At 43.8% G+C, this 13,238-nt stretch overlaps 1 protein-coding gene across 2 annotated transcripts in view; it reads left to right on the forward strand.

Moving 5' to 3' along the window:
- The window catches only part of CNTNAP2 (contactin associated protein 2), a 950,652-nt gene that overhangs the window by 807,567 nt on the left and 129,847 nt on the right, over positions 1-13,238 (forward strand). For both annotated transcript variants that reach the window (XM_028751461.2, XM_077916554.1), the window contains exon 14: positions 4,867-5,023. In XM_028751461.2, the coding sequence (XP_028607294.2) occupies positions 4,867-5,023 (157 nt within the window). The remainder of the gene's footprint in view (positions 1-4,866; positions 5,024-13,238) is intronic.

Raw genomic sequence — 13,238 nt, forward strand, 5'->3', positions numbered from 1 at the left:
CAAACATGATTTGGGCATGTTCACTCCAGAGAGTTGCAAGTAGGTCAGTCACTTGCCATTTTTTTTACTAGCCCAACTGCCCACGCATGCATGCTTTGCTTTGGTATTCATTTGTGGCCAGCAAGCAATCAAAAATATAAGTAAGTGCTGAACCGGGGGCGCTTCTCGACTCACAGTCACATACTACCAACAAAAAAATTATGCAGTGCTATCTGATTGGGGGATAGCAACAAGCCTGCTTTCCTCAAATATGAGAGAATCCATTGGGAAGTGTGGAATAACGCTTGCTCTGATGCAACATTACCTAAACTCCCCACAAGTAAATCTGAATGAATGCTCCTTGAATAGCCAGTGCAGTCTGATCTCCCTGCAAATCAATCAGGATGAATGCTGAATGAACAAGTCACCTGGAACTGTCCTAGGTGTGGCATTAATTATGTGAATGCAATTAATTGTGCCTGTTTATTGGTATAGACAGTGTTCTCGAAGCTACCAACATGAGTTTGACCAAACTGTGGGAGGCAGTGGGAAGACAGGAGGGCCTGTCGCGCTCTGGTCCAGGGGGTCAAGAACAACTAAACAACATTGCTATGTAAACAGCAGCCAGTGGGAAGCTTGGCTTTTTTGCTTCTTGCCACAGTCCTAGCAAAAATTGCCCCTCTGAAGCTGTTTATTTGCATATCAAAGGACAATTGCATTGATACTAGAGGAGGCTTCCCTTGAAATGCTAATAGCAGCTTCAGTATGTGTCATGAGGTGACAGGTAGAGAAAGAGTTAAACTTCTTGTGCCCTCAGGTTACCCAGCCACTGGTTAAAAGAAAGAGGAAAAAAGCAAGCAGTTAATTGCACCCTCACAATTAATGTCACGGCTACTTTGGTGCTGAATGTCAGAAGAATCAGATTCTGAAATACCACAGGCCATAACTGAAATCCTGACCAGAGTTAGACTACTTAAAATCCATTTGACTTGAGTGAATTTAGACAAACTAACTCTGAGCAAGACTGACGCCATTTAGAACTGAACACGTGTCAAGTCCTCAGAAGTCCTAAAGGTCATTGCAGTCTTTTGAAAATACTGCCATTTCAAGTGTCTAAATGAACTTTTTATTTCTTCAATGGAATCCCAGTCAGGCACACTGAAAATCTTTCCAAAACATTTCCATAAAGTGATAAAATTAATCTTCTTTCTTCTCAAGCAATAGTATTTTGAAATAATAGGTTTTATTAAATGCTCACTAGAATGCAAAATGCTCCCCTGAAAGCCATGCATTCTTCTATTATGTCAGAAATAAATATGTTATTGACTGTTCCGAGTTTAGTTCATACTACATTAACTCTGATAGGAATGTTTTCATATTAAATGAAATGGTTCTCAAGGAGACATATTTTATCAAACAAGCAAGTTTTTGTTTTTATGACACTGGTGATCTATGGGAATACTAACAGCCTTTGTCCATTTTCTTTGTGTGTTGTTCTCGGCATAGCAAAAACAAGGCCCTTAATACAAAAATCGTACAAACAATTGCTTTAAATCTACAGTTAGTGAAGGACAGGAATGTCATAAATATAGACCATCCTGATGATTTCAGTGCAAACACCACATATGTGCATTTGTTGGAAACTCTTCCAAATTCGTAGAGTTTTGTTGTTGCTGTTGTTTTGGAGGGGTGGAGCCCAGATACATGCAGATCTTATTGTGGAATTTGAGTGAGATATTGGGGAAATGTGGATTTCAGTGTCCACAGCACCATATACCCAACTCTCCAGGGTCACTTAAATACACAGAGACCTTCACAATCTGTCCTTCTGTATGCCTTGGCTATGAGTTCAGATAGATCATGTCTATGCAGTTTGAAACGCCAGAAATTTGAATGCAGTTCACCAGGCATCTTTGCAGCACAAAGCAGACTTGGTAAACTTCCTATTTTTGCTTCCTGTGGATCACAAGTTTTATTTTATTTAGTACATTTTGTTTTCTATTTCCCGTCCCTCGTGGAACTCAAGGTGGGAATAGGACGCCCCAGTGCTCTCCTTTCCAGGCAGTGATCAGACCCAGACCTGCTTAGTTTCAGCAAAGGGGCTGTATTCAGATAATTCCCTAGGACCACATTGGGGGGGGGGGGGGGAGAGAGATGTCTAGGCTAAATCATGACCTGTAGTACTTCAGAATCAAAATATACCCTAACTCAGGTGCAGAGTTGTTTTTGCAGTAGCAGATGAAACAAAATGCTTTCTATTCAAGGGCTACTTAGGAAGATGGCTTAAAACAGCTCAAGGAATGACAGAGATCATGATTCTTGAGGGAAGCAAACTTTGTTCCACCAAAGCATGCAGCTTTAAAAAGCAAAGCATTATCTCCTACATTTAAATCCTTAGATTGGTTCCATTACTATGAGAGCTTGTCATTCAGAATGTTTGCAGCTACAGATTCTCATACAGCCCATCATCATTATATCCAACTGCTAATTTTACTTTCATATACTTAATCATTTACTTTCATTAATCATTTCTACTTATAATCCCTCTTTTGATAAATGTAAGCAATTTTCTTCCCTTCTGGTGCTGTAATTAGCTGGGTTTGCAAGGGAGGCATTGACAATGAGGAGAATTAGGCTCTGCAGGAGGAGGAGGAGGGTGAGCCTTGGTGTCTTCGCAGAACAGCTAGAAATAAAACCTGTGCAATATGGTACATGGCAGGCTGTACTCAAATTGGATGACAAAAGTATGATCATCATTCCAGTTCTACTTATTTCAGCAAGTGGGGCAGAAATAATGATGCAGCATTCTAAACACACTTAAACGGTGCTGATTCTCTCTTCATTCAAACCCCTCCTCAACCCCCCCCCTTATCCAGGGTCAATTTTCATCCCCCAATGCCAGTTTTCATGCTCTCTTATCCTTGCCCCGCCTTCCCTTCTGTTCTCCCCTTCCTGTCAGACTTTAGGCCAATACAGTAAGTCCCTGGAAACCTGCCCACAGGTAGAGAATGTGACGCTTCACAGCTGGGGCCCTCTCCCCTCTAAGGTCCCCTTGAAGGTCCACTCTTGCTTCAGAGTAGACCTGGTGAGCCCTTTGTTCTCCGAACTCAGGAGCCCAGTTCATCACATGACCCTCCCTTTTCTCAGGCTGCCTCCTGTGCACAACCAACAAGACTCCTGCTTCTTTCCTAATCCCAGCAACTCTCCCCTTAACTCCCTGAGAACTGGGGCTTACCCTCTTCCCATTTCGCCTGCCTGTGTTTGGGTCATCTGCAGTGTTGAGCCGGAGGGAGCCACTCCCTTCCATGCCCGACTGTGATTCTGTTGGAAGCACCAAATGCTGTGAAGCTTTTCTTGCAACCATCTGATCCCTCCCAGCCCCTTCCTAAATTATTTTGGTACACAGGGGTAAGGTGTGCTCTCCAGCCTGGTCTTAGTGGCCAGGGACGTTTCCTGCATATACTCACAGAGGCATGAGTCGAGTGCCAGTGCCTTCTCTGTTCTAAACAAAGGATGAAAGGTCACATTGGGTGCTAGAATAGGGTACTATTTCTTCCAAGAGTGCTTCATTAAGTTTGCATTCCTGTGTACAGTCACCAGAAGTAAGCCCACCGAACTCACCTACTTAGACATACGTAGGGCCAGCCTATTATTTTATGGAACTCTCTGCCACAAGATGTCGCAATGCCCACCACATGGGTTTTTCTATTAGTAATACCCACCCTCGACCCTAAGGTGGGTTCCAGCATTAAACAGTTATTCAGCAATTTTGTTCCGAATTTCTTTCACAGCAGAGTACAGGTGTGGAGATGGAAGGAATTTTAACCTTCTTTCCCCTCACCATGTCACTTTGTGTTCCTAATAAAGATCACCAGCGCCTGGTCGTTTATCAAAGTGCAGCTACCACAGTCATAGATGGCATAAAATTATTCAGGGTTTTAATAGGAAACAATATTGTGAGGAAGTATTTCTACAGCTACAGTTACAGCTACAAGTCAAGTCTTGTGGCTGGTGCACACTCCCCTAGTATATGCACACATCAGTTAAAACCACCTGCTTAAATATTAGTCTTTCACAGTCCATGTGGACAGGCTGACTTCATAAACACTGTAATGATCCTAACACATATGAAGAGAACACATAATTGGTGCACCAGGGACTCAGTTACATTAGGAAAGAAAAACTGTTTTATATGCATTATAACACCATGACAACAGATGGAGTCGTGGAGTCCCGTCTTTCGCCAATGTGATTTCTCATAATAAAGTTTACAACGTGTTTTCCTGAAACACTGTTTTGATGTGTCTAGATCCAGCCCTGTTGTTAAAGGGACCCTGTCCACTCTGGCAGTCTTCTGTTCTGATGGAGCTGGGAAGACTTTGGCTGTGCATCTGTGATGAAGTCCTCTAACTGAGAGGATAGTAATGCAACATCCTTGGGCCAGAGACGCCCCGTCACCGCATGTTTGTCTTGTGGATCTGTGTCTGTGGCTAAGTGCCTCTGCAATTTCCCTCTGACATCGGATCTCAACCTCATGCACTGAAGAGGAGGGATTTGACTTCAATGTGATGGAATCAGGTGTTTGGTGCTGCCCAAGAATCTTGGATTGCTGCTTGTCTGTTCCGATCCGAGTCCACCTAAAACATCAGTTGCTTAAGAATTTTAACTCCGCTCCCCCCGCCACCACCACTGATAAATAAAGGATCAAATCATTTCTAAAGATAAATGAGCATGCACGTGATGTTTTGGGTGCATCAGGATTTCTAATCTCATTTGAGCAATGTATTTCTTTTCCAGATGTGCCCAGCGGCTCTGAGATACAATGTGGCTGGCACAGGAGCTCTGCTGTATTTAGCATGACCACTTCTTCATTCTTTATCCTTACAGAGGGCAGTCCGTATACCTGGTGGTTTGGGCGTGGCAATGAAAAACACTACTATTGGGGTGGCTCTGGACCAGGCATTCAGAAGTGTGCGTGTGGCATTGAACGGAACTGCACTGACTCTAAATACCACTGCAACTGTGATGCTGATTCGAAAAAAGAGTAAGTATGTTGTGCACTTAAGTGCACAGTACCAACACATTAACAATTTGCAGCACAATCTTACACACCTAAATCTCTCACAATACTAAATCTCAAGGTCACACAATTACATGAATTGGTCAGGACAGGCAGAAGGTTCTAGACAGACGTGGGACATAATTAAATGGAGGAATTCAGTTGCAAAGAATGTGATTATGGCCATTAGCTTTGATAGCTGTTAAGCACTGTTCTGCATCTAAACATTTAGCAGCTACTATTAACCATGGAACATCTATGCTCAAAGGCATTCTACCTGAGAGTACTGGGTGCGAGGAACAAGCAGAAACTTTCCAGCCTTTTAGTCTTTTTATATATTTATGGGCCTGGGTGACAAAGTACATTTATTACAGTAATCTGTGTGTATACCTTTAAACACCTAAATCTCCTCTTCCTGACTCCACTTTTTTATGTAACAGGTTCTTTTTATACACTGAATATTGCTCTCAAAGGAACACATTTCTGGTACATGACAGAATTGGATCCATTATTAGCTTTGCATTTACTGCTTTGATCTCGGTGATTAAAATAATAATAATAATATTATTATTATTATTATTATTATTATTATTATTATTATTATTATTTATACCCCGCCCTCCCCAGCCAAGGCCGGGCTCAGAGCAGCTTACAAGCAATAATAAAAACAAGTTGAATGATTACAACTTAAAAACAAAATTAAAATACAAGAATTAAAATATTGAAACATTAAAATATTAAAATGCAGCCTCATCACAGGAGGAGAAAGGAAAAAGAAAAGAGAGGGAGGGAGGGAATCAAATTGGCTCCAAGCCAAAGGCCAGGCGGAATATCTCTGTCTTACAGGCCCTGCGGAAGGAAATCAGATCCTGCAGGGCCCTGGTTTCATGAGGCAGAGCGTTCCACCAGACCGGAGCCAGTGTTGAAAAGGCCCTAGCTCAGGTTGAAGCTAATCTGACTTCCTTAGGGCCCGGAACCACTAGGGTGTTGCTATTTATGGACCTTAAGGTCCTCCGTGGGGCATACCGGGAGAGGCGTTCCCGTAGGTACGAGGGTCCTAGGCCGTGAAGGGCTTGAAGGTCAAAACCAGCACCTTAAATCTGACCCTGTACTCTACCGGGAGCCAGTGCAGCTGGAAAAGGACTGTGTGAATCTGCTCCCATGGCAGAGACCCCGTGAGGAGCCTCGCTGCAGCATTCTGCACCCGCTGGAGATTCTGGGTCAGCTTCAAGAGCAGCCCCACGTAGAGCGAATTACAGTAGTCAAGCCTGGAGATGACCGTCACATGGATCACTGTGGCCAGGTCGGGGTCATAGCTCAAAAACGTTTGATAATACGATATATTTCTTTCTCTTTTTTAGCATTTTTCTTTGTTGTAATCAACCTGTTGATATTTGGATCAATAGCAGTATGCAGACTGTTAGAATTAAAACATTAATTCTTCATATTATTAGTGGTTGCTGAACTGCAGAAAAGTGCTTGATTCATTTAGGATAAAATAGGTAATTAATTATATGGATTAACAGAGAGGCTGAACAAGAGAAGCTTTCTTTCAAATGGCTTTTGGATTATAGGAGAAGAATCAAAAGGATACTGAGGTGTAGCAAGCTTAGAAAGTGCTTGGTTTATGAGGCTGAAAGATGCAATTCTGGCTAACAGAACTTAGGTGAGATACTGAAAAAGTCAATGCTTGGGAAGGTCAACTTGACATGATGCAGCCGCAGGAGCTAAAACACCCAAAATGAGACAAAGGAACAAATTATGTAGGAGATATTTATTATGCCACTGAGTTGTCTTTGCAGAGCTCCTAATGGTCTCCAATCCAGCCACTGAGTAGGTACACGTCTGGTTTTTTCCAGCACTACAGTAATATCCACTGTTTTCTGGACTGAATGTTGACTTAATTGTCATGTTTATTATTATTATTATTATTATTATTATTATTATTATTATTATAAATTTGAACATCACATTTAGATTTCAAAGGGTTGTTGGATGGCAAGAAATGTTTTAAACTTTGCTGTTTTAGAAAATTATTCTAGCATTCCAAAGACCTTTCTGAAAATGGTTAATTTAACCAGTCTTGGGGAGCTTAAAAGACAGTCTGCTTGATGCATCATTCTGGAGAGGTTCAAAGATAGGCCAGAGTGTGCAAAATCTGGGTTCCTTCATTATTATTTTTATCAAAAATCCTAAGCAGGTGTTTCTGAGACAACCTCTGGACACCCAGAGGAGCATCAAGTGGAAAGCACCCCTTCAGAAAACCTAGAGCCAGCGCATGGTGTGCTTTAAAGAGAGAAACCTAGCACTTTGGTCTGGAAAGAAACTGAGAACAGCAGCAAAACAAATGTATTGCTAACAGAAGAATTTCTGTTCAGGTCTTCTGCCAGCCTAGAACAGGAGCTTGGGGCTCAAGGGGTGGTTGTGGAGGAGGAAAGGGACATTATCTTTCCCACCACCCTAAAATCTTCCCCCAGTGTGCTATAATTTTGGGTCTGGGTCAGGTTTGGGTCTGGCTGCCAACCCCAACCTGAGAATTTTGTTCCTATTTGGAAGTTCTTGGAGAGGGGTAAAGCGCCAGGTGGGAAGGTCCAAGGTCAGCGGTAGGTGACTCAAGGGATCAATCCCTTCCTGGGTTTCCTCCTTACAACTTCCACCATGGACATCCTCAGTATTACGTGGCTCAAATCCTCTCAACATCACATACTAGGTCCTGCAGGCCACTTGTTGGCTGTTGGGATTCTGTTTGTTTTAAATTTAAAATATTTTTCCTTTTAACCTCCAGGCTGCATACTTGAGAAGACCCCTGCCACTAAGCAGAAACCCTTTCTTGTTTGGCAACCTTGCTTCCAAACAGAGAGCTGCTTGCTCACAAAATCTAATATTAGAGGGGATGATGGGGCAATTCCTTCTGACCAGCACCCACAGTATTTTGGACCAGTAGATAAGACTGTTACACACCATCCTGCCTGTGGCCCTGCTCTCCCACTCACTGAACTTCTAACATTGCACTCCACTGCTGGCCTTTGTTCTTCTAGCTAACTCTCAGCTCAGGGAGGAGTTTCACCCATTTTCCAACTGGCACAGAATCTCTGCTTTGTTAATCATCCATCTCCCTGCCCCCTTTGTTTGCTTAACAATTTGGCCATTATCAGGCTTACCTGGACATGGGAAACTGAGCCCAGCTACTAAGTGTCTAACTTCAGTTCTCAAAGCATTGATTAAATTATGGCACTTGCTAAATCCAGGCACCCAAAAACCCAGAACAAGACAGTCCCTGTGCCAAATGACCACTAAAGAGCCTTCCTGCTGCCCTCAGTTTCTGCATCTGTCACTAGCAAAAGGAAAAATGTCAGCAGTCTTGCAGTGTGTTCTTCTCAATTTTTGTTAATGTATTGAGCTCTCTAAACTATCCGGGAATTTTCTGCTTTGATCCCAAGTACAAATTGAGTCCCGGCACTTACATTGCTCACACATTTTCAGTCGCTGTGTTAAGCTATACATCCAGCATAGCAGGAGAGAAGGCAGTCCTTGCCATCATTGCTACCTGCCTACCAAGTAACAAAAGTGGTCAGAAAGTAGCCCCAGACTGTGAACCTGTGAACCCCCCACCATCCAGAGGAGGCTGACCACCTTGTCTTAAATCAACCTCATTACCTGCCATCTGCAGGTATTTTGCTTCCAAACAGTGCATCTGGATTGAGCTTCAATGGGTGGCTTGCAGTGATTTCATCAAGTTTATTTCTCGAAGCAAGAAATACTAATACAACCAGGCATTTAAGTTTTCCTAATTATTTCAACCTGTTTGAGATAAAGTAGCTGCCCATGTAAGCAAGTCCTCTTTGTGTGTGCTTAAAATCATTGAAACTAGCGTGCATTTTTCATTTGAGATAATATTGAAGGAAATGTTTTATCTTGAGCATGAGAGCTCCTTTCATTTCCATGACTGTGTAATCAATATGCAAATAAGTGATTGTTTCTCTTTACCTAGGAGACATTCAGAATGGTTTCGTTGGGAGTGGGAGTGATTTTTCAAAGAGGGATTGGGTCTGTCAAGTGTACTATGTGTGTGAGGACTCTTGCTGCACACAAGGCATCCATACTTTCAAGGTTTTCTCTATTGGCATGAAAGCTGGAGGTGGAGGTTTAGTTGACAGAGCTCAAATGCATAGACCAGCTTTGTATTGGGCAACTGCTCTAGTAGCCATAAGCAACCTGGACTTCCATGCAGGGGAGGGAGTGCAGGGGGAGAAGAGGGGTTGGTCACTCCATCCTGCATCCTCTTGGTTTCCATGTTAGTTGTAGAAGAGAGAGAAATCCTTTCCCAACTAGCATGGAAATGGGTGTGTTCGAGGATGGGATGGCAAATACCCAGTCATCCCCTACCAGTCCGCTTGGTAAAAGGCAAACTTTTTTTACTGGCCTGCTGAGAGGGAGTCTCTTGAGTTTCCTTGTTGGCTGCAGAGGAGGTGACAGACTAGGAACTTTTCTGTGCTCATTTACACAACTGCAATAGATTGTGCATGTAGCAAAGTACTGGTTCTAATTTCAATCATACATCCCTCACCTCATCAAGTCATTTATATAATGAGAACCAGGGTCTATATTGAAAAATGTAACAAGGACTTATGTGAGGGCACTGGTTCTCATTCCAGTTTATATGCGTGGCAGGGCAGCAAGGTGCGTGCATTGATCTGGCTGCCCTGTTTTTGCCTTCACTTGTGAACATGGGACAGATTTTGTCCCTAGTATTTTCATTTTGTCTCTCTCACTTATTTCCCCTTTGAGTCTTTTTCACTCTGCATATATGACACTCGAACAGTTTGCATTCAGATGTAAAGTGACCCTCAATGCTCTGCTGAATCTACAGTAGTGTTTTTACAGGCTTTGGAAATGAAGCCCTACTTCATTTGCTGCCTTCTTGAACATTTTGTTGCAAAGATGGCTGTATGGCATATTGAACATTAAACTTTAAAAGTTATTTTTGTTATGAAACAATTCAATGCATCATTACACAGCACAAACCTTTGAAATGAACATAAAATTATGCTCTTTCATATTTAGTTTGAAATGTATCATTTGGTAAGAACTATTCTTCCCATCCTGCTAATTTCAGGAATCCCTTTTAGTCACAGACACTTGGTTCTATTCCATTTCAATATTGCACTGCTTATCTGACAATGTATTCACCGGACAGCAAGGCAGCAAGCCTGACAAGGAGCTCGTGGGGGCGTGAGCCAGTTATTCAGCAAACTGCAGAGGGGAACACCCAAAAGAACAACTGTCAGAGGACTTCAGCTTGCATCAAACAGTGACTTGCTAAACCTGTTTCTAGTGCCATTTCTCACTTTTGTCCTTTGTTTGTTGTTGCACTCAAAGATGAAGTCTGTTCGACGTTGGTCTTTGGACTTTGAAGTCTTTGGACGTTTATCTGTCTTCCTCTTTTTCTTCTTTTAGAAAGCTTCTCTCTCTCTGCCCCCCTTTGACTTTCCCTTCCCATTCTTTCCTTGGTTTGGATTTCTCTCTCATGTCCCTGGTATAGGACAACTTTGCCTCTTCCCTTTCATTTTTCCTTGCTTGCATTTCTCATCTTAAGTTTGACCATATAATGCTCATGACAAAAATGTTTTGTAAAACCAATTGGTGGTGGTGGTGGTGGTAGCTGTGAATGATTGTGGAATGGGCCTGCAGTTCATCTGCTCCCACAGTTTTCAAAGGAAAAAGTAGCAAGGCTTTCCAGATAGGTGCTGTCACTTTCTGGCCACTTTCAGTTCAGTTCAGTGGGCATAGCCCACGCTATGGTGAGCAGAGTTCACTTCTACCTTGTCCCAACCAGTCACTGCATGCACCTTGTAGGCTTGCATTGCTGGAACGTCATCGTTCCTCAATTTTGCTTCTCAGAAGGATGTTGTCAAACTTTTGCATGGTTTTTGACCTTTTTGGCCCTTAACCTGTGATGAGAGCAAGTGCTCCATGGAGACCCTTTTGCATGTGGGGATATGCCAACGGGTGTAATTGTCTCCACTCTTTTGCCAGATTCGCTCACTCTGCTTTATATGTGAATGGGGTAAGCATATGCTTAAACAAATGTTGCTGCTCCCATTTATTTTGCTCCTTAATTAAGTTAAATTTGGAATTGATACTGTAAAAATAACACCTTATCACAGTTACATTGCTGCTATGCTAGTCATTGTATTTGGAATGCTGTTTTCTTCCTGCAAATAAGTGAATTATTATTTATTATTGTTATTATTTATTGAATTGATATACCAACCTTTATCCAAAGATTTGGGACAGTTCACAAGACAAAATACAGGAGAGAAACACAAAAGAAATATTCAAAAGAAAAACAGAACAAAACAATAATCCACCTCCCACAAATGCATTTTAAAGGCCATATAATATTAATCAGCCAAAGGCCTGGTTAAAGAGGAATGTTTTTGCCTGGCACCTATGGATATGTAACGAAGGTGCCAAACAAGCCTCCCTGGGGAGAGCATTCCACAAACAGGGAGCCACTGCAGAAAAGCCTGTTCCCGTGTTGCCACCCTCCGGACCTCTCTTGGAGGAGACACACAAAGAAGGGCCTCAGAATATGAACGCAACAGTGTGGGTTGGTTTATATGGGGAGAGGTGGTCCTTGAGGTATTGTGGGCCTGAGCTGCTTAAGGCTTCCTACAGGCAACTCCCATCCTGCACGCATTCAAGGCACATGTGACCGCTGGTGCGCATGCCATTTTTATAATAATAAAAATAAAAATAATAATATTTTATTATTTATACCCCGCCCATCTGGCTGGGCCTCCCCAGCCACTCTGGGCGGCTTCCATAAAAACCACAAATACAGTAAAATATCACACGTTAAAAACTTCCCTGAACAGGGCTGCCTTAAGATGTCTTCTGAATGTCAGGTAGTTGTTTATCGCTTTGACATCTGCTGGAAGGGCGTTCCACAGGGCGGGCGCCACTACCGAGAAGGCCCTCTGCCTGGTTCCCTGTAGCTTTGCTTCTCGCAATGAGGGAACCGCCAGAAGGCCCTCGGTGCTGGACCTCAGCATCCGGGCAGAATGATGGGGGTGGAGACGCTCCTTCAGGTATACTGGACCGAGGCCGTTTAGGGCTTTAAAGGTCAGCACCAACACTTTGAATTGTGCTCGGAAACGTACTGGGAGCCAATGTAGGTCCTTCAAGACCGGTGTTATATGGTCTCGGCGGCCGCCCCCAGTCACCAGTCTAGCTGCCGCATTCTGGATTAGTTGTAGTTTCTGAGTCACCTTCAAAGGAAGCCCCACGTAGAGTGCATTGCAGTAGTCCAAGCGGGAGATAACCAGAGCATGTACCACTCTGGTGAGACAGTCTGCAGGCAGATAGGGTCTCAGCCTACGTACCAGATGGAGCTGGTAAACAGCTGCCCTGGACACAGATTTGACCTGTGCCTCCATGGACAGCTGTGAGTCCAGAATGACTCCCAGGCTGCGCACCTGGTCCTTCAGGGGCACAGTTACCCCATTCAGGACCAGGGAATCCTCCACACCTGCCCGCGTCCTGTCCCCCAAAAACAGTACTTCTGTCTTGTCAGGATTCAACCTCAATCTGTTAGCCGCCATCCAACCTCCAACCGCCTCCAGGCACTCACACAGGACCTTCACTGCCTTCACTGGTTCTGATTTAAAAGAGAGGTAGAGCTGGGTATCATCCGCATACTGATGAACACCCAGCCCAAATCCCCTGATGATCTCTCCCAGCGGCTTCATGTAGATGTTGAAGAGCATGGGGGAGAGGACCGAACCCTGAGGCACCCCACAAGTGAGGGCCCAGGGGTCTGAACACTCATCCCCCACCACCACTTTCTGAACCCGGCCCAGGAGGAAGGAGCGGAACCACTGTATAACAGTGCCTCCAGCTCCCAGCCCCTGAAGACGGTCCAGAAGGATGTTATGGTCGATGGTATCAAACGCCGCTGAGAGATCCAGCAGAACTAGGAAACAGCTCTCACCTTTGTCCCTAGCTCGCCGGAGATCATCAACCAGTGCGACCAAGGCAGTTTCAGTCCCATGATGAGGGCTGAATCCCGACTGGAAGGGATCCAAGGGATTTTTAGCCCCAGAAGGGGGTGGAAAGGGGCGGGGGAGGAATGGGGCAGAGTGGGCTTTCGCATGCCCTGTCAGCACACACACAATGACCCCAAGCACAACCCCTG

This window comes from Podarcis muralis, chromosome 12, assembly GCF_964188315.1.
Source record: "Podarcis muralis chromosome 12, rPodMur119.hap1.1, whole genome shotgun sequence".
NCBI lineage: Eukaryota > Metazoa > Chordata > Lepidosauria > Squamata > Lacertidae > Podarcis > Podarcis muralis.